Genomic DNA, 25,829 nt, shown 5'->3' with positions numbered 1-25,829 from the left:
ATCCATTTAAAAAAATAAAATAAAATATGATTCCAAGAGGGGAAAGTCTGGAATGTCTCTGGGAATTCAGTTTGAAAGTTGGTGTTCACTGAAGCGGACCCTAAACCTGTTGACTGATGTGAGTAAATGTTCTGATATGAGGCTCTTAAAGTTGCTGTAGATCGATCGGTTTATTTAATTAACGTTGGTCTTCAATCACACCGAGCTGCTGCTTTACTGTGAGGCATTGCAGAGGGTCAGGCTCGGTCTGACATTTAATACTGATTTATTAATTAAGTAAACCGGCTTTATGATAGTTCTGCAATACTGCCACTAGATGGCGCCATGTCTGTTTATATCTGCTCATTGCGCACGTTGCTGGGTTTCTATTTAGCCTGAAGGAGGGCCATCAAAACACTATCAGGATGGAGGCTTGGTGTATATAACTATATAACTAAATATTTAACTATAACTATATTGAGCTGGGATCACAGTTTTCATCTGCTAGATCAGGGGTATGAAACCTGCAGTTCCAGAGCCACAAGTGGCTCACTTAATATTACTAAACAATTAAATATTGCCATTTTAATTGTTTAATTTTTTTGTTCTGTGCCTCTATGAAAAAACACTGGCCTCTCCTTGTCCACCCTTGTAAATCTGATCTAACCTTATTTTTCAAACTGTGTTTGGTCTTTTTTAAGCATAAAACGTGGCTATATACCTTTAGTATATAACCTTTAGTATTAGTAATTAGTCATGTTGATCTTTGATAATCATTAAACTTGTTTGTTTTGGTAAATGGACTGAACTTATATAGCGCTTTTCCAGTCATGCTGACCACCCAAAGCGCTGTACACTATAGCCACATTCACCCAGTCACTCTCACTAACGCACACACATTTATACACCGAGACGCAGCTCGGTAGGTAACTTGGGGTTAAGTGCCTTGCCCAAGGGCACATCAACATGTGGCAAGGGGAAGCTGGAATCGAACCCACAACCTTCTGGTTGCCAGACGACTACTCAACCCATCAAGCCACAGACGTTTTGTGGGTCTAATTGTTAAAGACTCGACAATAAGTCCCTAATAGGGGAGAGTGGTGTGATTTGTGCCAGTTGGTGTGACCAGTAAAGCCGGGCGTACACTGTACGAGTTTTTCCCCTTTTCGGGCCGATTCTTCAGTCGTGCGAGCATTTTTTGAATTGGGCGGAATTTCAGCTTGATCGTAGAGGGGGGGAGGAGGGGGGACTGGCTTCTCACGACTACCTCCCGATCAGGAATCGGACGATCGTGAAAATCAAACACGTTTGAAATTCAGTCGGCTGTCGTGAGGTTTTTGTGAGCGCATCCTGCTGTTCAAGCAGAGCTACGAGGGGGCGCCCTCCCCTCCTCTCCGTCCCCGCCAGCGGAGGGAGGGGAGCGGGCGTCCCTGAAGCAACCTCCGGCCGGTGTTGGGGAGGGCGAGCCGTCAGGTCCGCCTGTTTCGGCACTCCTCCGCTTGGTGGTGGGGGGGGGGGGGGGTGCGGGCCAGGCGACCTCCCGTGCCGGTGCGTCTCGTCTCTCCTCTCCTCTCTCCCCTCCGTTCCCCCGACGCCCGGTGCCTCCTGCGGGCCTCGCCAGAGCTGGGCTCAAACCCCTGCTCTGGGTCCCTGTCACCTACCGTCGCTCGCCTGCCTCTGCCACCACAGCGAGCGGTCCCAGAGGGGACACGACGTACAATGTGAGCAGTCCGGTCTCGTCCGAGCGTCGCGCCGCACAGATCGTGAGCGGTGAACTTTTTAAACCCGCGGTTCCGTCGCACAGTTTGAGATGTATATAAGTACCACGACTGATAAACTCGTACAGTGTACGCCCGGCTTAATTGGTCGTATGATCACACATTTTAGAAGAGTCAGTAATTTCACTCATCCTGCAAAGAAGAGAGCCTTATATCATAAGTTAGCACAATTGAGGTGGAAAAAAAACTGTTTAAAATTTAATAAATATAATCTACCAAATTTTGAATCCAAGCAGTTCTTCACAATCCAACATGTGCTGCAGCTCTAAGTTTGATTCTTGAATCCTCTGATTGTTCTCGTCGGTTAATTCTAGTGTTGATTCTGAATAAACGAATCCTGAGAAACTTGCATAAACATCCTGCTTCAAGGTGCAACCCTGTAGATATGAGAATTATTGGTTTATGAATAATAATACCTTCATATCAACAAGTACTAAAGCAATCAAGGATGCCTTTTTAGTGTTAGTCTGTTTTAAAATATCCACCATGGTGGTTTTAGGTGGTGGTTTTATTGACGAAGGGTAGAAACTGTTTTGCATCATCATGATGAGGACTGTGAGTTGTACCAGATGCAGGTCTGAAGCAGCCTTTGAATCTTTCAGCGTAATGAGATGGACCTAAAGCAGCCATTAGCACCGGAACCAGCAGAGCGCGTCTGAAACTACATGCACACACAAAACATTAAATCATCAAATGAAATGTTTTTATAATTAGCTTTTCGTCAGACCTCGCGGTGCCACTGCAGCCTTTTGTGAGTGGGTGAGTGTTTGTGTGAGCTCTTCACCGGTGACGCACATTTCCCCGGCACCGGATGCAGGGAGCAGTATAAATATTGTAGGCAAAGGGCCACAGAACGCAGCCTTCACTTTTTAAGACATTTCAGGAAAAAGAAGCTTAGCCTGCAGTCTATTTCTGCATTAGTCAGCTCTACAGTGGCCGCCCCTGCCAACAGGGCAGGATAATGCAGACGCACATTTTTCTCTCCTGTGCACACAAACCGTTCAGTCACAGACATGGAGCGAAGGAGGCCAAAGAAGAGAAGATTTCCTCAGACAGCCGGCCGATGGACGGCCAATCACAGCGGAGACAAGGAGCGAGGATTCGTCTCTGACTCTGTGGGGAAACTGAGTTTATTTTAAAAAGAGATGTCATTTCAACCAGAGACATCAGAGCTGCTCACACTCTGCCCTCAACACATTAATCAGGGAAGGCACGCAGAGCTTGATTTGAATATTTTTTCCATCAGCAGAAAAATGATGAGGCTCGATGTTTTAGCTGAAACCGTCATCAGGGAGAAAATGGAGTTCAACTCGTTCTGTTTTCACAAGCAGCCTCGTTTTAATCAACTTAAACCTTTCATGCTCATCTTCTCCGTTTGAATTAAATGCTTTTAATTTTTCAGGCGAAGAACAGACTCAGTTTAAAGAACAAAGTTTAAGGTTCAGGTGACGGCCCTGCAGAGGTTTTTACAAAAATCTGCAGAAAGTTTAGTGTAAATAGCAAAATATCCCACTTTGATTAACTGGTTGTTAATAAGATTTTGATAAGAAAAACAGAACATGATAAATAATTTCTAATTCTTTTCCACCTTAAATGTGACAAACAGGCAGATTTTCCTTCTACTCTTTGGCATGAATGTCATAAATTCTGGAATTTTCATTATTTGAATCATTCTTTTAATTCAGGGTAGAATGATGATATCAAACAATAGTTTGGTGCAGAAGTTTTAATTAATTATGGATATTCTCAAATTCAAACGTGGTCAAAAACATTTACAGCTCAACCATGAAGCTGATAAGGTGAAGTGAAGCTGGAAGTATTCCTCCGTCCACTTTGGTCATAGATGAGAAGAAGCGTCATGCTGAGGGTCTATTTTAATGCCATTAGGACTGCAGCATTGCTCAAACATCTCAGTCTTGTCTGAGCTCATCTGAACGTTTCTGTTCAGCTTGAAGGTGTTGATCGTGTTGCAGGAACCTGTTTGGCAAATATGGATATTAAACCTTCCTCACCCTGGAGAGTAACACTGGTACTTGAGCATTTTCCAGCGTTATGATGGAGACTTGATCATTCCTGGGTTGTTCCTTCACCCACCATTGATCCCATTCAGAACCCCACAGCTAAGTAGCAGTGAGCGCTGAAGTCACAGCAGGACAGAGCGGTTCTGCAGCTTTCACCACTTCAGACGCTGTAAAAGGCCCAACAGACACACACCCTGGTTAAACTGTGGAAAAACTGTTTAAGTTCCTTTACTGCAGCAGCATGAACTCACACTGAAAAATGGAGACAAATCCACCATTTAAACTGAGGAAAAACTGCATTTTAAGAGATAATGTTTCTTTTACCAAAATCACCAGAGGCCAACATTTCTGTCATTTACGCCCAACTTTTCTAAGTTGATCAGGAGGTGTAGGAAGTTTAGATGCATTTTCCTGGAGAATATTTTTTTTTTTTATTTGATTTAGAAATGTATTCAATAACAGTTCTAATAAATAATCATATTCTAAAATGTAGGAAGTAGAAGGAAGAAAATCTTATATGATTTATACCTTCTCTTAAAGTCATTTGACTAAAACATAAGCAACTAAACAATTTTGTTTATAATTTGAGAGGATCAGACATTTAAAAGAAAGTAAAAAATAATTTAATAGAAGGATGCATTTTTGTTCATGGCATTAATTTTTGGAATAATTTGTATTTCTTTAAAAAATGTATCTAATCCGGCAAAAATTCCTCAAACATTGTTAAAAACTGAAGATGTAAAGATACTGGTCGGTAATTGTAGAAGAAATGTTTGTCACCATTTTTGTAAAGTGGGATCATTTTTGGCTACTTTCAGATTTGCAGGAAATCTTGCAGCATAAAAGTATTAATTGCAAATGTATGGGAATAACTCAATTACTACATGAATTATTGAGACATTTGACCAAATCAACACAGAGAGGATTCTTCAGACAGCAAGTTAACCTACTTCCTCTCATCACTGACCTAAATCCTGTAGAAAAGGTCTGGCGTGGTGAGCTGAAGAGGAAGTAGCATCAGAGAAGATCCATCTAGAGCAGAATGGTCAAAGATGTCCTGATGTTAGCGGGAGGACTTAGCTCTGTCCTGCTGGAAAAAATATTTCACAGATTTTATTTCCTCACACAGAATGAATGAACTCACATCAAAGGCTGGAGTTTAATTGTTTTTCAGTGTATAATTATGTCACCGGCATAAAAGATGAATTTATTTGAAGGCGTTTTGCACGTCTGGGTGTCAGCAGGAGTGGTTACCTCCTCCTGCCTCGTGCTGCTTTCAGTTGCTGCTGTTCGGCTTCACGTTGCAACACCGATGAATGGAAAACAAAGTCTATTGTTCTAATTCCCTCCTGCTTTGCTGCAACTCCACAATAGATTTTCCAGAGGCAAATTGTTAGTAATTAAGTGGGGGCTGACGTGATACACATGCAGTTCAGTAGTAATTATAAAACTGCTAAATTAGACCGTTTGCTCTGTAAGCCTATTTAGATTAGAGCTTTGCAATTACATTGGTAAAAGACTGTAATTACTAACACTGCTCACAGTGTGCAGAACTACTCTCCGTCTATTACTCCCATTTATTTACCAGAGCAGGTTTGGGCTGCTTCTAATTAAACTCAGATCCTGAAAATTTAAAGACACCAAAGCTTTTAAAGGAACGTTTTTCACATAGATACCTGCATTTACGTTGAATCTTCTTCCTAAGTTGCATGAAAAACTGGGGGTAATGATAAATAAGCCCAGTGTTTTTTTGTCTATAACACTACTGTAAAATTTCTGACAAAAAGCAAAACTAGATATCTTGTGATGCTTCTCCAAGGAAAGGTCCAGCTTCTTATTTTGTACAAGTTCTGGAAAGTTCTGGGCATCTTTCTGCCTTCAGACCAGTTAGACAAAAAAAATAAAAATAAACTGAAAACTTTCCCGCTCAAGCCAACGTTGGCATTTTTTAGTCAGAAACTACCCTTTCATCACACGGTTAGAAAATCATTATCATTGCTAAATATGTGACCTGCTCAAGTCTAATCAGTTAAAAACACTTGTTTTTTTATTGCCGTTTTAATTTTAGTTTTATTAATTCAAATCATTAATGAAACGTTAATAGATACTTGTCAAATAAGTATATTAATAAGTTAATAATATTCAGTGGAGTAGTGATATGAACTGAATTACCATTAGTTAAAAAAAACTGGAGAAGATAAATGTGTTTTGTGTGTTGTGATTGTTTCAGGACTAAATGACACTAAAATCCTGGTTATGGGTTGTATCAGATCTGTAAGATGCTGCCATCTAGTGGTTACTTTGCAGAACAGCATTCATACCAAGTTTTATTCTATTAGTGCCCCATGCTGCTTGTTTACTACCTTCATTGAATCAGAAAAGCTGTGAAATTGAGTTGGACCAATAAAAAAAGCTTAATTTGGTAAACATTGAGTGTTTAGTGTGAGCCATAAAACATCAACCCTCAACATTGCATTAAACAAAGATACAAACGGCCCCTCTTACTAAAAACAGAGCAAAAAAGAAACTGGAGCGAGTTAAAAGTAGCAAAGGTTCTGGAAGGAAAGGAGTAGAGAAAATGTGTGCAGGATCAGCATGTGCACACAATTAACCAACAATTAATTTTTTTACTGCTGTGTTCTAACTGTGGGACCGCAGTCCTTTACTGGAGAGGCAAAGGTCAGCGTGATTGCAATCAGCCAGGCCGGTAACGACACCGGATCGAGCAGCATGACTGCAGCAGGTTAGCAAACACTTCCTACATGGCCCTTTCCAGACCTCAGATATATTTCGAGTGTGTTTAAAATGTGTTCAGGGCACACAGAACATCAAACGTTACGCCATATGTGTATAAATAATTACTTTATCAAATAAAATGAAGTGTCAACCCATACTGGCTGACCAGGAAAAGGAAGACAGAGGAACGAGTCGGTGTTCAAATGGTAATATTTCAATAACTTTAGGCCACATCCTGTTGTGTTTCTATATTAACTATTTTTTACAAGGCCAAAAAAATAGAAACAAGTGTTTGTGTTTAGTGTTTTTTTATTGTATTGTGTTCCAACACTGTAAATCTTATGTTTAGGATTGTTGCTCTTATTGTTATTTGTAGCTGAGGAACCCAGTTTCAGTCGTGGAGTTGATGCAGAGAAACTGAATAATGCCAGTTATACGAGGAGGAGGAGGAGGAGGAAGAGGAGACAGATTAGGAGAGACAGGAGATGGAGGATGAGAAGGTGATGGAGGAGCAGGAACCACCTAAAAAAACAGATCCAGCTACAGGTGCAGGGCTGGGTTGGTAATAGGCATTTGAATTGAATTATATTAAACCTCTTGAGGTTTAATGTTTGTTCAAATGTTTTACTAAACAAGCAGTTTATCATAAAAATCAAAGCAAATAGGAATACGGATTTGAAATTTAATGCAAGACATCCATTGGACCTTAGGAGGGAGCCACACTGACTATTTTAGACAAAAGCAGGATTCCAACCGATATGCACAAAATTGTCAACATAATCACTATATGTAGGCAACACTATAAGACAACCATGTTAACAGTGTGAGTTAAAAAAAGTTTATTTTGGGGTGAGTTAGCCTTTAAGGACTGCACGAGCTGTTTTAAGTTCAGCACAAACAGCTTTAAACTCAGAAGAGCGAGTGTTGAGGCTTGATGGAAATCCATAATCCAGGTGAAGGTGATGTACAATAAGGCAGCCAGAACCTGAGGGCTAGAAAAGGATCTAGGTCCCAAAAATAAATAAATAAATAAATAAATAAATAAATAAATAAATAAATAAATAAAATAATCATAAGGTCAATGTCCAGAAATCAGTAAACCAATGGAACAAATTAGACCGGGGCAAGGAGCATAAAAATACAAAAACAAAAGACTGTCAAAAACAGGTAAGGGAGGTAGATAACTATATCTACTGGATATCTACTCTAAGAAGTGTTTAAAAAAATCTGGCTATCAGTGTCTGTGAAGCATCTGTTTATAGAAGGAGCAGAAACAAGTGCAGGCACTCAGCACCAGAGGAGCAGAGATCACAGGTGGGAGGAATCACCTTAATTACTGCAGAGCCAGAGGAAAATGAGAGAGAGCACACGCGACAGAGCCCAAATCATAATAATATCTATGTATGGAAATTCTTTCTATGTCCATGTCTATGAATAAAATGTTTGATTTTAATTAGCATCAAATCTATCAAATAGTTGTCTACCGGAAAGCAATTTTTTTTTGACAAGGAGTGTAATTTTGCAATGCAGTCTCACTGAAAAACGTGTAATATCCATGTTTGTCCACAGTGGGAAACCTTAGCTCCTCAATACTAGTCCTACGGTTTATTTGGCCTATTTATTTACACTGGCTTGCAATCCCCAGCACAGAGTGATATAACTGAGAAGAGGAAAAAGAAGGGTAAAAAACTCAAGAGAAAAATAAAAGGAGAAAAAAAATGGAGAGAGCAAGATAATATCCTCTGAGTCTGCTTCTACACCGGCAGAGGAGCCAGTCCAGCTGAGATGTTCAAGCAGAGGGGGCAGTCCAAACCCAAAAAGACAAACAGAAAACCAGGTACATAGGCACATTCTTATGTTGCCACCCCAGTGCCCCCACATGCAGACACTCTTACCCACAAAAAAAAAAAAAAAAAAAAAAAAAAAAAAAAAAAAAAAAAAAAAAAGTACACACTCGCACACACATCCTATACTCCTTGGTCTAGGTACCGGAATCCCTGAGGAGTATCTATCCCCCAGACCTAGGAAATGCACCCGATCTTTAGAATGGGGAGGGGGACCACCATCAAACCCACATTGCCCACAACCCGACCTACCCGGTCCTTAACCTCCCACCCCAATCCAAGCCCAGACGACCCACGAGCCCATCCACTATTACCATCTAACATAGAAAGTACTCCTGGGTCAATGTGAGCTTCTGTGCTTTCTGTGTCTCTGCTCTGTCTTCTCTAACATAGAAAGTACTCCTGGGTCAATGTGAGCTTCTGTGCTTTCTGTGTCTCTGCTCTGTCTTCTCTAAGCCCCAGTGGGTGGAGGCAGATGAGCGTTCACACTGAGCCTGGTTCTGGTTCTGCTGGAGGTTCTCCTCCCTGTTAAAGGGGAGTTTTCCTCTCCACTGTCGCTTCATGCATGCTCAGTATGAGGGATTGCTGCAAAGCCATCAACAATGCAGACGACTGTTCACTGTGGCTCTACGCTCTTTCAGGAGGAGTGAATGCTGCTTGGAGAGACTTGATGCAACCTGCTGGGTTTCCTTAGAGAGGAAACTTTCTCACCAACCTGGAGGATCTGATGGAGTCTGACTTTGGAAAGTGCCTTGAGATGACATGTGTTGTGAATTGGCGCTATATAAATAAAATTTAATTGAACTCTGGGTTCATTGAATCATTCTTATGCTGATAGTTTTCATCTATTTGTATTTGTCCTTTTATCCTTTTTGTGTGTACATAGTTCCTTAGTTTCTTTAATCTCAATTTTGCTTAGTAGTTTTAGTTAAGTTTCATTAGCCTAATAAAGAAAAGTTCTTGATTGAAACACATTATCAACTCAGGTAAGTCACATCATACAACGGTGTTTGCTTTTAAAAGAATACCAGTGCTCGAAACACTCTTTCAATTATTTTCCTAATATCAAAGCCAGTTGGGCTGGTATTCGCCCGACAATACCTGACAGAGAGTTATTTGAAAAACAGTAAATAACGTGTGTAATTGCACAACACTGGGATGAGGAGCTCTTTTAAGCTAAACTCAAAGGTCACTCAGAAACAGGGTTTTATGAGGACATGTTACTTATTCACAATCAATGTCATATATCAGCACAAGGTCCAAAGTATGACCATAAATGTGGGTAGCTGTATGGATATTTTGAGCAATAACAATTAAATCTTTGATAGTATTAAAGGCTACATTAAGGTTATCACACTCAGTGTCTGCATTAATGATAAATTCCCCCACCATAACGTCTTTAACACTAAATCAGACACAAAGTCTGAGAACTGGTCTAAAAACTGAGAGTAAGGACCTGGTGGACAATAAAAAACAACAAAAGTGGTGTTAGTAGTTCGCAATTGGGACAAAGAAACTAATGGTTAATAAATTGGTCTTGGAGTAATTGATGAGTCTGACTGAAAGATGATTGAAAGTTGTCATACTGGGCCAAGACGAGTAGCAAACCAGTCTTGATAAGACAGTTGAAGCAAAGTGCTGAAAATTATTTGCTTTGTTAACTTTTTGAGAAGCAGAGTCTGGAACAGAAGAAGTCGGCAATAATCCATGTGTGGGTTTTACACCTGTTGGACAACATTCTGGTGGTTTCCGGAGCTGGTTTTAGTTTTGTTTTAACCATCAATGTTCCCAGCAATACCACTGAATGCAAGGAACTAATATTACTGCAGCTGATCCAGAACGCTGCTGCCCGCGTCCTCACTAAGACTAAGAACGTAGAGAACATGGACCCGGTTCTGAAGTCCTCACTAAGACTAAGAACGTAGAGAACATGGACCCGGTTCTGAAGTCCTTCCACTAAGACTAAGAACGTAGAGAACATGGACCCGGTTCTGAAGTCCTTCCACTAAGACTAAGAACGTAGAGAACATGGACCCGGTTCGGAAGTCCTCACTAAGACTAAGAACGTAGAGAACATGGACCTGGTTCTGAAGTCCTCACTAAAACTAAGAACGTAGAGAACATGGACCCGGTTCTGAAGTCCTTCCACTAAGACTAAGAACGTAGAGAACATGGACCCGGTTCGGAAGTCCTCACTAAGACTAAGAACGTAGAGAACATGGACCCGGTTCTGAAGTCCTTCCACTAAGACTAAGAACGTAGAGAACATGGACCCGGTTCGGAAGTCCTCACTAAGACTAAGAAAGTAGAGAACATGGACCTGGTTCTGAAGTCCTTCCACTAAGACTAAGAACGTAGAGAACATGGACCTGGTTCTGAAGTCCTCACTAAGACTAAGAAAGTAGAGAACATGGACCTGGTTCTGAAGTCCTTCCACTAAGACTAAGAAAGTAGAGAACATTGACCCGGTTCTGAAGTCCTCACTAAGACTAAGAACGTAGAGAACATGGACCCGGTTCTGAAGTCCTCACTAAGACTAAGAACGTAGAGAACATGGACCCGGTTCTGAAGTCCTTCCATGGCTCCCTGGATCTCAGAGAATAGACTTTAAAATCCTTTTGTTAGTCTATAAATCCCTGAATTAGCACCTAAATCATCACAGACTTGTTATCAGGGCATCAACCCTCCAGACCACTCAGGTCTTCTGGCTCCAGCCTGCTCTGCAGAACCAGAACCAGAACCAGACATGGAGAAGCAGCATTTAGTTCCTATGCTCCACTGATCTGGAACAAACTCCCAGAAAACTGGAAAAGTGTTGAAAGCCTGAGTTCCTTTAAAATCAAGATTAAAACACATTTGTTTAGGATTTTAACTGTTCTAGTTAAACTGTTTTACTGAAACATTAGTTTAAGTTATTTTTTATATTTGCTTTTAGTTTCCATTTTCCCATGTTTTATTTTATTCCTACTTGCTTTAAGTCTGTTTTTATATCCCTATGTTTTAATCATGTAAAGCACTTTGCATTGTCTTTGTACTGAAATGTGCTATAATAAGTCTGCCTTGCCTTAACAAAACCTACATAAAATGGCAGTCAAGTACAAAAGTGATTTTATATAGCCAAATACTGAAATGCTCCACCAACAGAGAGTAAACATTTCTGCGCCCAAAAGCAGGTTAGTTCGGCAAAGTTACGAAAGACAAAGGGTCAATAATTAACCAGTTATTGAGTGAATAAAACAAGTACTTTGTCAGAGATAACGTTTCTAGTCATTTAAAAAGCTTTTGCTTTCGTTTTTTAGTTGGTGTATGAAGGATCAGTCTCTAAACCTTCTCATCAGGTCCCAGGTAAGGTGTGGTTAAGTCATTGGTTCTTTTTCTCATAAGATTTTGATTATATATTATATATCAAATTAAATTCTTGAATGTAAGTGTTGTGATAGTGTATCAGTTGTCATTTGTTTTACTGATCTGAATTGTCTAAGTTACAAGATAGGCTAGAGGTAAATTACAAATCTTCGAGTATACATACCCTCATCTGATTTAGGTAACCTTTAATGTATTAATTTCATGTATCTGTTTTTCAATGGATGTCTGATTTATGTCTGTATATTACATGGGAATTCTGAGCCTGTGTCCCACCAAAATTTCATTATGGTTACATAATGACAACAAAGTGTCTTGGTCTGTAATTTACGAATTTACAAAAACAAGTAAAATGGTAGACGAGGTATGTCTAAATACTAATTGATCTAAGGATATTCCCACTTCTGATAATTTCTATCAATGAAGTTGTTTGCAAAAGAGTATTTATTGTTAAATAGCATTTATTGTTAATAATTATTTATCCAAATTTGTCTAATAAATAATTGTTTAAAACAAGTAAAATCCCTTTCCTATTACGTGATTGCTACAACCCTTTAACGTTAAATCTAAGAGGAACAGATTGTATTACAAAATTTACAAACTAAATTTAGCAACTAACAAAATTAAAACTTCTGTTGTCCCTTACCTGTTGTCCAAAGATGTCACATCACCATGATCTGCTAATCAGAAATATTTCTGCTGACTTTGGCCCTTTAAAACAACTCAAACTGAAAATGATCATTTAGTTGGATACAGCGGTCTGTTGGTGGATGACAACAGCACAACTTCACAAGAGACTTGTTACGTTTTGTGTATTCAGCCAAACATCAATGGTTATATTTTATGGTGCTAAAACAATGACAGCTTGCAGCGACATTAAGAAGAGATTTGGTATTGTAAAATCAAAGATTGAAAAATTAAACATTGTTAGGAAGTAAAAACCTATGGTATTCTCATTTTATGCTGCAGCTTTTTTCTATGAGAGATGTTTTCAGTGTCACTGCAGAGCTCCTTCAGCTATGAGATCACTACAAGCTGGCACTGTTTTGCTGTTGGGGGCGGAGCTAAATTGAAGATGCCTTCATGGGCTGTTTTCCCGGTACTCATTTACCTGCGGTCACTGGTTTAGCTCCATGTCACTACAACCATAAATTCACTGCAGGTAGATTATTATCATATGCTGGGGCGTGATAAGTTTTGGGGTTGCTTTTGGATTCGATCAGCTTGCTGTTTAATTTTGTTAAACATGCGGCAAACTGAGAAAATCTCTGCAGATACTTACAAAGTTTTCCTTCGTGATCATTTCTTTGGAATGGCTCCATCTTTGACCAATGTTACCTTTTGGTTTAGCATTGTGATAAGGTTGATTTTTATCTGGCTACTTAGGCTTTTGTTGCAGCCTGTCTCCAAACCTTTCGGCCTGCTGGATCACTGGAGAACTGAACTTCCGCCTTTTATTAGGCCTGTTTCATGTTTGAAGGTTTAAAACTCTAAGCTTGCTTTGTTTTCTGTCGAACTGAAAACGAGTGTTCCAGACAAATTGAGCATATCTGCGGATCTCATGCAAGGAAACGTAATTTTCCCTGCAATGCATGGTCACATCATAACATACTCTTGTGTAGATTATGAATGAACAAAGACTTAAAAAGCGGGTCCTCTTCAGGACCTGGAAAGTTACCTCTGTGAGAGTAAATGTTCCTTAAGCAATAGTAATAGTCTCTGGGTGTTTCATTTTCTTTTTGAAAAACGGTAAAAACATCAAGCTATAGAAGCCTGATCCCTGTGCACAGAATGTTCTTCTCTTAAAGCTTTGCAAAGAGCTGAATAATTGTCACAAGTCTCTGGAGTAAAAAGCTTTAATGAAAATATCAACACTTCTAGTTGTTGTTCTCCAAATAAGCTTTATTTTCTCACGAGATGAGGGAAATGGCAGGTAAAAAATACAGCATTTGACTTCCTGCAGATAATCATGAATGTTTGAATCCTGATTATCTGGGTCAAAATGTTCTAGCAAGGGACTCAAGTTGGCAAATACGGATACCGTAATTATGAGGTGGGCCTGGACCACCTGGGAAATCAAGTTGGTTGTGTTCATGGACTGATGGTCTGAACTAACCTTTGATGATGTAAGGAAGAATGCTTCTGATCTAAGTGAGAGTTATCCAAATTCATAACCTCGGACTTTTCATTTAAGAATTTGTTGTTCATGCAAACATGAACATAAATCACAGCATCTGGATTCAGATGTGCAACAAATTTTGGTTCAGTCACTAAGATTAACTTTATAGTTAAATCAACTATCAGACCTTTGGTTATACCAAACAACTTGATAGATTCAAGCCATTCACTTTATGCTTTTTGTAATACAGTTTATTATCATTAACAGAAGATTTTAGACGCAACTTTGTTTTTACTTCAAAAGTCTAAAAATGTCACAGGTGATATTCTCATGTGTGTGCAGTGCACGCTGTGTTTATGAATGCCCACCCAGAGACACCAGTTGTGCTATTACACACTGTTTAAAGTTATTTAAGTTTAATAAATAACTCTCGGCCCGTAAGGTATTGTCCGGGCTGATATTAGAATAACAGTTGAAAAGAATGATTTGAGGACTGGCGATCTTTTAACAGCAAACTCTGCACACATATGTAATAAAGGAGTGGAAACTTCTCCAAGTTGAAGAATTTATTACCAGAAATAAAATGTACATCATTGTATAAAAAGTCTTATACAGTGAGCTCCCCTGTTGTGAGAGACAGTCCCCTGGGGCCAGCAAAAGTCTTTGCTTACAACTCAGCCTGATTTTTCCTCATGTCTTGATTGCACAACACACTAGTGCGACAGCACTGAAATGTTATCCATGCTGGATGTCAAAAACTGATCTGCTAAATCAGCTGATACAGCATAGCTCTCACTGATTCGTTATCTTTTCACCGCAATCATAATGTAATATATCTAAACCTGCAGGGGATTTGATATCTTTTTACAAGATAACCTTTACTGTTTAATAACTTTACAGAACCTCCCTTTAACAGATCCAAACTAAACCTTTTATTTTATGGTCAGTTGAGTAACTTTGTTCTAAACTCTTGCAGGAGAAGTGGAGGAAATGCAGACATTATCAAAACAGACTCCACAAATAGCACACCAGTCTAGTTTTAAACCACCATGTTTAGACGACATATTTGAATTTGTTCAAATTTAAATAAACTTTTTAAGTATTTTTAATGCTTTGCTCTCTGTTTCAGATACTAGATAACCACAGATTCTGTTGCAGGAGCTGATTCTTTTCACCAGATGCATGGTAAATTTCTTTCTAAACAAAAATGGACAAACTATCCTTTTCACAATTATTTATTCCCATTTATTACAATTCCCAAAAATGGTGAATATGAAGTAAATAAGAATGTGGTTTTGATTGTTTCATAGATGGTTTAACAGAAAGGTGACACCGTGACAGTAAATCCGAAGTGCCTGCTAAGGTCAGTTCTTTTTCAGTTCAAAATTAAATGTAATACATAATGTATGAATACAAATTTGTTTTTAATTTCTAATCAGTATTTTAAATTAAAGGGATGCTTATTTGCTTTATATAAATAAAAAAGGAGGACTTCGACCACACCTACAATGACTCAACAACTGCCTGAAGGTAAATATTCACGTAGAAGAGATATTTTTCTGTACATAATTTAACATTATGTCACAAGTAAAATTAACCTAGACTAATAAAGCATTTTCCTTTTTTAAAATAATGTAGCCAATGCAGTACACATTATTTCTGAGCTTCTTGCAGGACAGACAACAGCTCACATGTTATGTTAACAGATCAACGGTTTACTTTGTATAGAGAATTGCATACAAACACAGCTGGAAATTATGAAATGGAATTTCTGTCATACAAAACATACACATACAAAACTTCGGTGCAAAAAGTAGAAGCAAATGTGGTGAAAAGCTCTCATAAACATGCTTTGCACTGGGATGGTCCCTGTTGTATCATTTCTAAAAATCTCGACAGTTTGACAGAACCACTAACCCTGAACGTAACACAAATGTTTTTTGGCTTTAGCAACTACCAAAGCTGCAGTCTCTTTTTCCCACACAATACCCGTCAGCTATTTCAGGAGTCCCAAAAACAAGCCAACCCCTAAAGGCTTCCCGCTTGGCAGCTTCTATCACCACTAGTCTCCACCAGTTTCTCTGGTTGCTGCCAGAACCCTCAGCTCTTGGAAACCACATCTGCATCGGAAGCCCTGAGCATTTTCCATTCAGCTTCCATCTCTTTGTTATTGCTTGCTAAATGAAAGAAAGTCTCCTAGTGAAGCAAGGAGCTCCATTCTAGGGTCCTGGGCCATACAACCCAGATTACACTTACTACTCAAATGGGTCTCACGTGTCGACCAAGCCACCAGATCCAACTTCCTGCCAGGTTGTGATTAATTGAAAGCTCTGCCCTACCCTTCTCTTAAATATCCAACATCTAGCACTACAGGTTGGGTGAGTAATATCATACACATTTTCAAATCTAGCCTTGGCCCAAGTTGGCCTGGTACCAAGTGTGCTATATGTGAATAAGATGGGGAGGCAGTTCCTTCCAATCACAGCCCTCAGGGACGCACTGCACCATTGCCCACAAGGATACAGTAATCTTTAAAAAACAACAGAAGTCTGGGTAATCTGTGTGGCTGTTTAGTGGCTAAACAAGAACAACAGTAAGAACCTTTTCTCTTCAAAGCTACAAAGAAGGATCCATTCGATTCACTGGGGAGAACTCAAATCAAAGCAATAATCATAAAAACACTTTTAGCTACATAATGCCTATGTTTATGATAAACATTGATCAAAGAACTACACGTTTCTAAACATCATCCTCTTTTGTGTCTACAGGGTTGTTCAAAACTCTTTCCAGACTTGGACTGGAAAACTTTTATCCCAACAAACTCACGCTTCGTTCTCTGTTGGAGATCAACAAAGAAGACATAAATACAAATCTTGCTTCATCACTGAAGGAAATCCCATGGTACTTTCTCAGAAACCTCCTCCAGATTAATGCTGAATGCAGAAGCTGTGTGCAACTACCAGCCAATGATGAGGAAAACGATGACCTATTTAACATAGACCTTTGTACTGCAGAAGAAATTGACAATGGCATTAATGCTCTTGACCTCATAGTAGCACTTTTCTTTTGTGCTGACAGCTTCCTGCAACAAGAAATAGCTCTCAGAATGTCAATGTGTCAGTTTTCTCTCCCACTGCTCTTGCCTCACAGCAATAACAGTCAGTGCAGCCTGATGCTTTGGGCTCTACGAGGAATTGTTAAAGAGTGGCGTCCTCATTCTTTGTCCGAATCCAAAGGTTTCATCGAGGACACGATTGTTGAAGCAAATATTCCTTTATATTCCTTTGTTCGTCTGAAGAACAGCAGTTTGTCAAAGTCCCAGATGCTGAATCTTGTTCTTAGCCGTGGGCAGCAGAGTCACAACATCTTCATGCATAAAGACATGGAGGACAGAGCTTTTAAAAAGGAAATCGCTAACGGACTTGTAGAGGTTTTCTGGTACCTGCCGTGTGGGAGAGAAAATCTTGACATTTTTCCAGAGCCAGTTGCCTTTGCCAATCTGAGAGGAGACATTTGTGAGTCACCTGCACAGTTCAGTTTTCTTGTTCATATTTCAACAGCTACCTTTGTGTTTCTGGACAAAGTTGAAGACAAAGAGCAGGAATCTTTGAATTCTGTCAAAAATATGAGAGAAAAGATATTTTTGGTTGTTAATCACAAAGAGCAAAGTGACAGGGAAGACATGATGTCTGTTAAGACAACATTCGAAAAACTTGACCTTCCAAAAACCAACGTCATCAGAAAAGACAAGACAAATAACATAACATTCTTCTCAAAAAAACTTTGCGCATCTATAAAGACCTCACTGGAAGTTGCAACTATAAATAAAATTACAACAAATCTAATGCATGAAAAAGCTACAGAACTTGGTCTGTCGGTGGATGAAACTAAAAGTGAAGAACAAAAGAAGGCAGCTGAAGAGATCATAGAAGCAATTGGTGAACAAAGCATTCTCAACTACAAGAAACTGCACCTTCCTTTGCAGGGAGAAAACTGGAAAAGATTGTCTAAGTTAGAAATAAAACTGTGCAGATTAAATGATTATAGTGATTTAGGAATTGAGGATTACAAATCTCAGCTGCAGGAGGAGAAAACCCGAATCAAAGAAGAGCAATCAAGACGCGATATTTCTAAAGATATGAGAGGTTTCATTGACAACCTTTGTACAAGTGACAAAGAAAAAAGAGATTTCTTCTTGAAATGGATGAAACTGAAACTTGATACGCACTCTCGAAAAAACCTCTTTCACCTCAGAAATCAGTTCAAAGAGCAATGTAAGACAAAAGATGCAGAACTGATTAAGGGGTTGGATAAGGCTCTGCTGGAAAGCTCTTTAGGAATTGAGCATTACATGAGAGAAATGGGCCTGATCTACAAGTTTTCACAAAAACCCACAGACGACGTCTCTCGTCTTCCTCTTTTAGCTGCTGAAATGGTGTTGGATGGACATCCTCTAGAACTGCTGGATGGTGATGCTTCAAACATCCCAGAAAAGTGGGTGTCGGCTGTACTGAATGAGGTTCATAACAAAGTTGGAAAAAGGAGCAGATTGTTGGTATTGACAGTTTTGGGTGTTCAAAGTTCTGGAAAGTCAACACTCCTCAACACCATGTTTGGTGTTCAGTTTCCAGTCAGCAGTGGTAGATGTACGAGAGGAGCCTACATGATCTTCCTCAAAGTGAATGAAGATTATAGGAGAGAGCTGAATTATGATTTCATAGTCCTCATTGATACAGAAGGTCTCAAGTCGGCTGATTTGGCTCAACTTGAGGACAGTTACGAACACGATAACCAGCTGGCAACCTTTGTCATTGGTTTAAGCGACATCGCCATCATCAATACAGCGATGGAAAATGTAACTGAAATGAAAGATATTTTGCAAATTGCAGTTCATGCATTCTTGAGAATGACACACATTGGAAAAAAGCCTGCGTGTCACTTTGTTCACCAAAATGTTGCTGGAGTTTCGGCTCATTCCAAATGCATTGCTGAAAGAAAACGACTCTTGGACCAGCTGGATGAAATGACTCAGATTGCATCTGAAATGGAAAAACAACCAACTGCTAAACTGTTCACTGATGTCCTGAATTACGACATGGAGAAAAACAACTGGAACATCCCAGGACTCTGGCATGGCACTCCACCAATGGCTCCAGTCAACACGGGCTACAGCGAAGCTGTTGCTGATTTCAAGAAACATCTTTTGGAAACAATAAAAAACAACGGAAACAATGAACCAACTCAAATCCCAGAGTTTCTAGAATGGATGACAAGTCTGTGGAGGACAGTTAAATATGAAAACTTCATCTTTAACTTCAGAAATACGCTTGTGGCTCATGCATACGACAACCTGTGCAAAGCCTTCAATCAATGGGATTGGGAATTCAGAAAAGAGATTCACTCCTGGCAGCACACAACCGAAGTAGAAATATTAAATGCTGACATGGATTCCCAAGTTGAAGTTTGGAATAAACTGGTGTCCGACAAAAAGGAAGAACTTTCTGGAGAAATAAAAAACGAGGAAATGAAAATGAACGAGAAACTCAAAGAGTACTTCAAGAGGAAGGACCAACGTGTAAATCTGATAGAGAAATACAAAGTTGACTTTCTGAACAGTATCAAAAGCCTTACCAACGAAATTCAGCAGTCAGGAAGAACTAAACTGGATTGTGTCCTTGAGCTGAAGTTAAGTAAAAAGAAAGCTGAAGAAATACAGAGGAAATACCGAGTCCTGATTGAAGAGGCTGTCATGAGGCTCCTACATGACTGCAAAATGTCCAGCCTGTCCGATGATCAGCTGACAAAAGAGTTTGAGAAGATGTGGTCTGCATCTACGGCAAATGTGTCTGGCTTAGAGGAACGAGACATTGTTGGATGCATCCTTAAGCAGCTCAAGAAGAATTTCTCTAACAGAAATGTGAATCAGGAATTACTGAACACAGACCTAAAAAAAGTAGGACAGAGTTCTTTCAGAGTCATAGATGAGCATGTAGACAAATGTAAGGGTAAATTTGTTGATATGGAACAACTGCAGATCTTCACAGATGCTGCTATTAAGTCATGTACGCAATATCTCAGTGAAAAAGCAGAAACAACTGAAGATTATCATGACTCTCTTACAAAAGACCTTCTAGAAAAACTTGACAAGAACCTTGAACAGAACTACAAGAAATATGAAGCAAATACAAAGTATGAGATTGACCTGAAGCTTCACATTTGTGGCATAGCTTCAAGGGAATTCCTGAAAATGCATCAAAGGTTTCTTTCCAACCTCAATCCCCACGGCCAGCTGGAGAAGTACAAGCCTGGATACCTGTCGGATTTTATTGATTTGTACAAAGAGAGAGATGACTGTCAGCGCAAAGCCAATGATTACATCCAGCTTTGTATCAAACCAGCAGTGGAAGACTTCATCAACAGATCTCTGGGGGTAGACATCGTGGATGAGATCTTAACGAGCCATCATTCTGCTGAGTACAGCTCTCGCTCGTTTTTCCAGTACAGCATTCAAAAAGAGTTGCTGCTGAAGGATGACTTCGACACTTTTGTAAAGTACATCAATAGCTATGAAAATTTTGTCAAGAACTGGATATTTCAGCACATCCAGCAACAAATGACAGAGGAGAATACATTGTACAAACTGAAGAACAACAAACTTCAGGTCATAGTTAAAAAAATCACCACAGCAATAGACGTGGCATCAAAAGAACCAGATGGTGTTTCCCTACCAAATAACAATAAAAGCATAGCAAAACTTGTCAGTGGAATACGTGAAAATTTGATTAAAGACATCTCAATTTCAGTTGAAGATGAGAAAAGCATCCTCTTTCAAATCCAAAGCACATGCCATCCATTCATCAACAGTGTCAACATGGCATTGGAGAACCTGGCAACCCAGCTTCGGGATCAATTCTTAAAATCTGAAGACATAATGGAGACTGTGAGGAAACTCACAGTTAAACCACAGGAGGAACTATTTAGGCGAGTTTTTGGATGTGGAATCCAGTGTCCATTCTGTAAAACTCCCTGCGAGTCTGGAGGGAAAGACCACACGCTGCATAGTGCAGCTATACATCGACCACAAGGTCTTGGTAAATACAAATTTAACAAGACCAAAAGGCTTGTTGAAAGACTGTGCACAACTGAAGTTCAAAGTAACACTAAATTCAAAAATACAGACACTAAAGGGGAGTTTCATCCTTACAAAGACTACAAAACATATTATCCAGACTGGCAGATTCCACCTGACGCCACTATTGAGGCATCAGACTACTGGAAGTACATCCTGATGAAATATAACAATGAATTTGCAGAAGAATATGAGGCAGAACCAGCAAATATCCCAGAACCCTGGAAGAAAATCTCACAGGAAGATGCTCTAAAAGGATTAAAAGATGCTTTCAATGTAAAGTGATAGAAGTTTCTTTAGTTTTTAAAAAGTTAAACTTTAGGTGTGTCAGAAATTCATATGCAGCTGGAGGCTGAAAGGGAAACTACACAAAGAACGAGACCAAAATCAGCCATCAGAAAAAGTCAAAGAAAAAATACAAATACTTATTTTTAAGATCATATTGAAACTTTTTAAAGTCATATTTTGTATTTTGTTCGAGAGGAGTTAAAATTGTGTATATAGCAAGAAAAAAAACTACAAGATCATAGAGAAATGATTTTGTTCAGTGTGTTTTTTACATTAATTCTATATATATTTAACATTTGCTAGAAAGAACTGCAAATGTATTCCAAAACAAAATACTTTAGATGGTTTTTATAGAGCTGGTGTTCATATCAGAGAAAACTTAAGAAACTGGAAGCACAGAAACAGAACAACCTTAACTTGAAAATATGTTTTCCAAACGAGTGCCTTTCGTTTGGGAAACATATTTGACACACAAATTGCAGGTTCATTTCTTAATTTTCAATTGTTTATTTTGTGCAAATATGTTACAGATGAATATTTTTTTTTCTTTTTCATTACATTTTTTGCTATTTTCCTGCTGTGAAAGATTTGTACCCGTTGATCGTTGGAAATGGAATGTCAAAATGTAAAACCAGTCTAACCTTCAACCTTTAAAATGAGCTCTTGATCATTTTATAAAAGATCTATAATAGAAAGATAGAAAGATTCAAAATTTGAACATTGAGATTCATGAATTGTATAAATACATAATATGGCTTGTTTTTATGTTTTTTTTAAAAATATATAATTTTTTTCTGTTTCTGTCAATACAAGTTATTGGTAGAAATATGTCTTTGAAAGTTAGAGGGGAAAAAAATGCCTTGAATTATTTTAATACTGTAAAATGTCTTTACACGGGACAAAGAAAATCAGACCGTTAAAATTTTTTAACAATGTATTTCTTAATTTTTGTACATGTATTGTATTCTTTTTTTTAATGAAAGTAATGTTTTTGCATGTTTTGGACAAAAGTAAAACAAAGTTTTGGAAAGTATCACAAGGTTTAACAATATCAAAGTGCAAAATAAACTGTACTTTTATATGTTTACTAATGGAGGCAAATATTTTACATTATATAATTATGCAATTCTATTAATCAACAAATCTATTACAAGTGAAACTTGTTTTATTTGAGATACATTGTACATATTTTTCCTTAATTTCTCAACACAAACATGAGTAACAAAGGTGCTCAGCTCTATAAAATGAATTTTCTATTTCGCACAACTGTTTTTGATTCCTTCCAAAAAAAAGTAATAGCAAAGCCTACCAGCATGTTTTTGATTTGTTTAATCCATTCCCACTTGCTATTTGGGGCAAACATGGCTTTAACATGAATACAACACGGTTAAGGTGTGGCTGGTGTTAGACGTTGCTTTTTCAGAAAGCCAACAACAGCTAAACAACGTTTAAATAAAATGCTGTAAACCTTTTTTCTCCATTGTTGCAACATCAATAAAACACAAAAATTAAGTTTGAAGCCACAGAATTGAAACAAGTAAAAATCTGCTTTAAAAATATTAATTTGAGGTTTTGGGAATTTTTTTTATTTGTGCCTTGTTGCATATGGCTGCATCAAAATACCTCTAATAATAGCTCTTAGCTCCTGCGCTGTGACCCTTGATGGGGTCAGCAGTAAGAACTCTAGCGTGTTAGGAAAGGAGCTTCAAACTGCTGTGCTGACTTCAGACAGCCATGACGAAAACACACAGACGATGCAAGTCAAATCTGCCTTCCAATAATTAACAAAAGTTTGTGGTCCCTTCTCTTCGAACATTTCCATTAATTTCCATGAGGTGGACTGTGATTATAAGTCATGTCATGAAAAGCATTGTGGGATACCTTATAGCTCCTTAGCAGCAGTAAGGGACATCATGGGGTTCCTGTGTTAAATTAACTGCGGGAGGAAGCATACAGGCTCATTTTCCTACCTCCTTCCTCACAGACTGCACTATTGAGACAGCACTGATGGAGACCGCTGACGCGTTTCTTCTGTGGCTGAAGAGTCCTGGCTCAATAGTGGTATTCGGATGGAGCCTCAGTGGTGACACCAAGATTAAAAATTAAATGACGGGGAAAGAAGAGCAGAGATGTGAGGCTGGAAGATTAAAGGTAATCTCAGAGAGCCACCTTTTAATTAGGGTCTCCAGTACCTGTGGTGGAAATAGAGGAACTTTAGTAAAGGAAAATTAAATAAAAAATTCAAACAAACTGAAAAGTACCGCACACTGTTTAGAAATGGGAAAGCCTCCTGAAGCTCGGTTATATGATTCTAATCGGGGGATATAAAACAAGACAAAGCAAAAGGAACCCTCACACACTAAAAAAAATAGCATAGAGAAGATGAGAAGGACAGATTTGGTGGATAGACAATTCTTCTCTGATCTTCCTTAATTGTAGCTGTCTCCCTGTCCTGTTAGAAATTGACAGGACAGACAAGGAAAAATACAAAAGTGCAAGAGACAGAAAGACAGGGTCAGAGACAGTCAAAGATGGAGAGAGAGGGAAACAAAAAGACAGACAGAGGAAGAGAGGATGGGAAAAGAGAGAGAGAGATAAATAAAAGGGAATGACAAATACAGACAAAGACACTGAGAGAAAGAGACAGAGATGGAGACAAAGAAAAAGACAGAGACATATGGTCTCTGGTGAGGTGTTCCGGGTGAGGTGCTCTGGGCATGTCCCACCATGAGGAGGCCCAGGGGAAGACCCAGGACACGCTGGAGGGACTATGTCTCTCTGCTGGCCTGGGAACGCCTTGGGATTCCCCCGGAGGAGCTGGCCCAAGTGGCTGGGGAGAGGGACGTCTGGGCCTCCCTACTGAAGCTGCTACACCCGCCACCCGACCCCGGATAAGCGGAAGAAAACGGACGGACGGACAATTCATAAAACATGTCATCGCAAGGCAGTTTACAAAGTCAAATTCAATCATATTATACAGATTGGTCAAAAATGTTCCTATAAAAGGAAACCAGTTGATTGCTTCAAAGTCCCGGCAAGCAGCATTCACTCCTGGAGAACCGTAGAGCCACAGGGAGAGTCGTCTGCATTGTCCATGGCATTGCAGCAATCCCTCATACTGAGCAAGCATGAAGCCACAGTGGAGAGGAAAACTCCTTTACCAGGAAGGAAAACCTCCAGCAGAACCAGAACTAGGCTCAGTATGAACGGTCATCTGCCTCGACCGACTGGGGGTTACAGAAGACAGAGCAGAGACACAACAAGAGAGACAAAAAAGCACAGAAGCACACATTCATCCAGTAATCTGTTCTACATTAGATGGTAATAGCAGGTGATCTGTCTTCCCTGGATAATGTCACAGTTAACAGAACGCCAGACCAGGTGTGCCTAATATGAAGAAAAAAAAATGAACAAAAAGTTAGAAGCTGAAATTACGACAAGCAATGCAAACAATGAGAACAGTACAACTCAGTAGAGTGAGAAAAATAGACCCTGATGTCCTCCAGCACCCTAAGCCTATAGCAGCATAACTATAGAGGTAGCTCAGGGTAAAATGAGCCACTCTGACTATAAGCTTTGTCAAAAAGGAAAGTTTTAAGATTAGTCTTGAAAGTAGACGGGGTGTCTGCCTCACGGACCAAAACTGGCTAAAGGATCTGCCTCCCATTCTACTTTTAGAGACTCTAGGAACCACCAGCAGACCTGCAGTCTGAGAGCGAAGTGCTCTGTTAGGAACATACGGGGTAATCAGAGCTCTGATATATGATGGAGCTTGATTATTAAGGGCTTTATACGTTAGAAGGAGAATTTTAAATTATATTCTTGATTGAAGCCAATGAAGGGAAGCTAAAATTGGAGAAATATGATCCCACTTGTTGATTTTCATCAGAACTCTTGCTGCAGCATTTTGGATCAGCTGAAGACTTTGAACTGCATTTCGTGGACTTCCTGATAGTAAAGAATTACAATAGTCCAGCCTTGAAGTAACAAATGCATGGACTAGTTTTTCAGCATCACCCCTGGACAGAATGTTTCTAATTTTGGCGATATTCCGGAGGTGAAAAAAGGAAACTCTGGAAACCTGTTTAATATGGGATTTAAATGACATGTCTTGGTCGAAAACAACACCAAGATTTTTTACTTTATTACCAGAGGCCAGGTTAATGCCACCCAGATTAAGTGATTGGTTAAGAAGTTTATTTTTTGAGGACTCTGGCCCAAAGATTACAACTTCGGTCTTGTCAGAATTTAGATGCAGGAAATTTAAAGTCATCCAGCTTTTGATGTCATCAAGACATGACTGCAGTCGAAGTAATAGGGTGTTTTCACTGACGTCACTGGCCAACTTCCGGTCCGCCATATTGGGTGGCACACTTCCTTATCTCTAGTTGTCTTACACGTATTATCGTATCGCGAATGGATAAGTACGCCAGCACGCTAGAGCGACCAGATAAGGACGTATACCTGAGGAAATGTTCCGTGATCGACCATATGGACCCGTATGCCCTCCACGGTGCCTTGTTTAGCCGTAATCCAGATGCATTACCTGGTGTTCGGTGAAAACCCTCTGCA

The 25,829-nt window shown here is 39.3% G+C and overlaps 1 protein-coding gene across 1 annotated transcript; it reads left to right on the top strand.

Moving 5' to 3' along the window:
- Window positions 1-15,348: 15,348 nt before the first annotated feature.
- LOC105937710 (up-regulator of cell proliferation) lies at window positions 15,349-22,148 on the top strand. The gene is made up of 2 exons (XM_021324841.2): window positions 15,349-15,370; window positions 16,609-22,148. The coding sequence occupies exons 1-2, from the start codon at window positions 15,349-15,351 to the stop codon at window positions 21,252-21,254; spliced, it is 4,668 nt and encodes a 1,555-aa protein (XP_021180516.2). The 3' UTR covers window positions 21,255-22,148.
- Window positions 22,149-25,829: the final 3,681 nt, after the last annotated feature.

This window comes from Fundulus heteroclitus, chromosome 4 (assembly GCF_011125445.2).
Source record: "Fundulus heteroclitus isolate FHET01 chromosome 4, MU-UCD_Fhet_4.1, whole genome shotgun sequence".
Taxonomy (NCBI): Eukaryota; Metazoa; Chordata; class Actinopteri; order Cyprinodontiformes; family Fundulidae; genus Fundulus; species Fundulus heteroclitus.
This window is presented reverse-complemented; position numbering and strand designations above follow the sequence as displayed.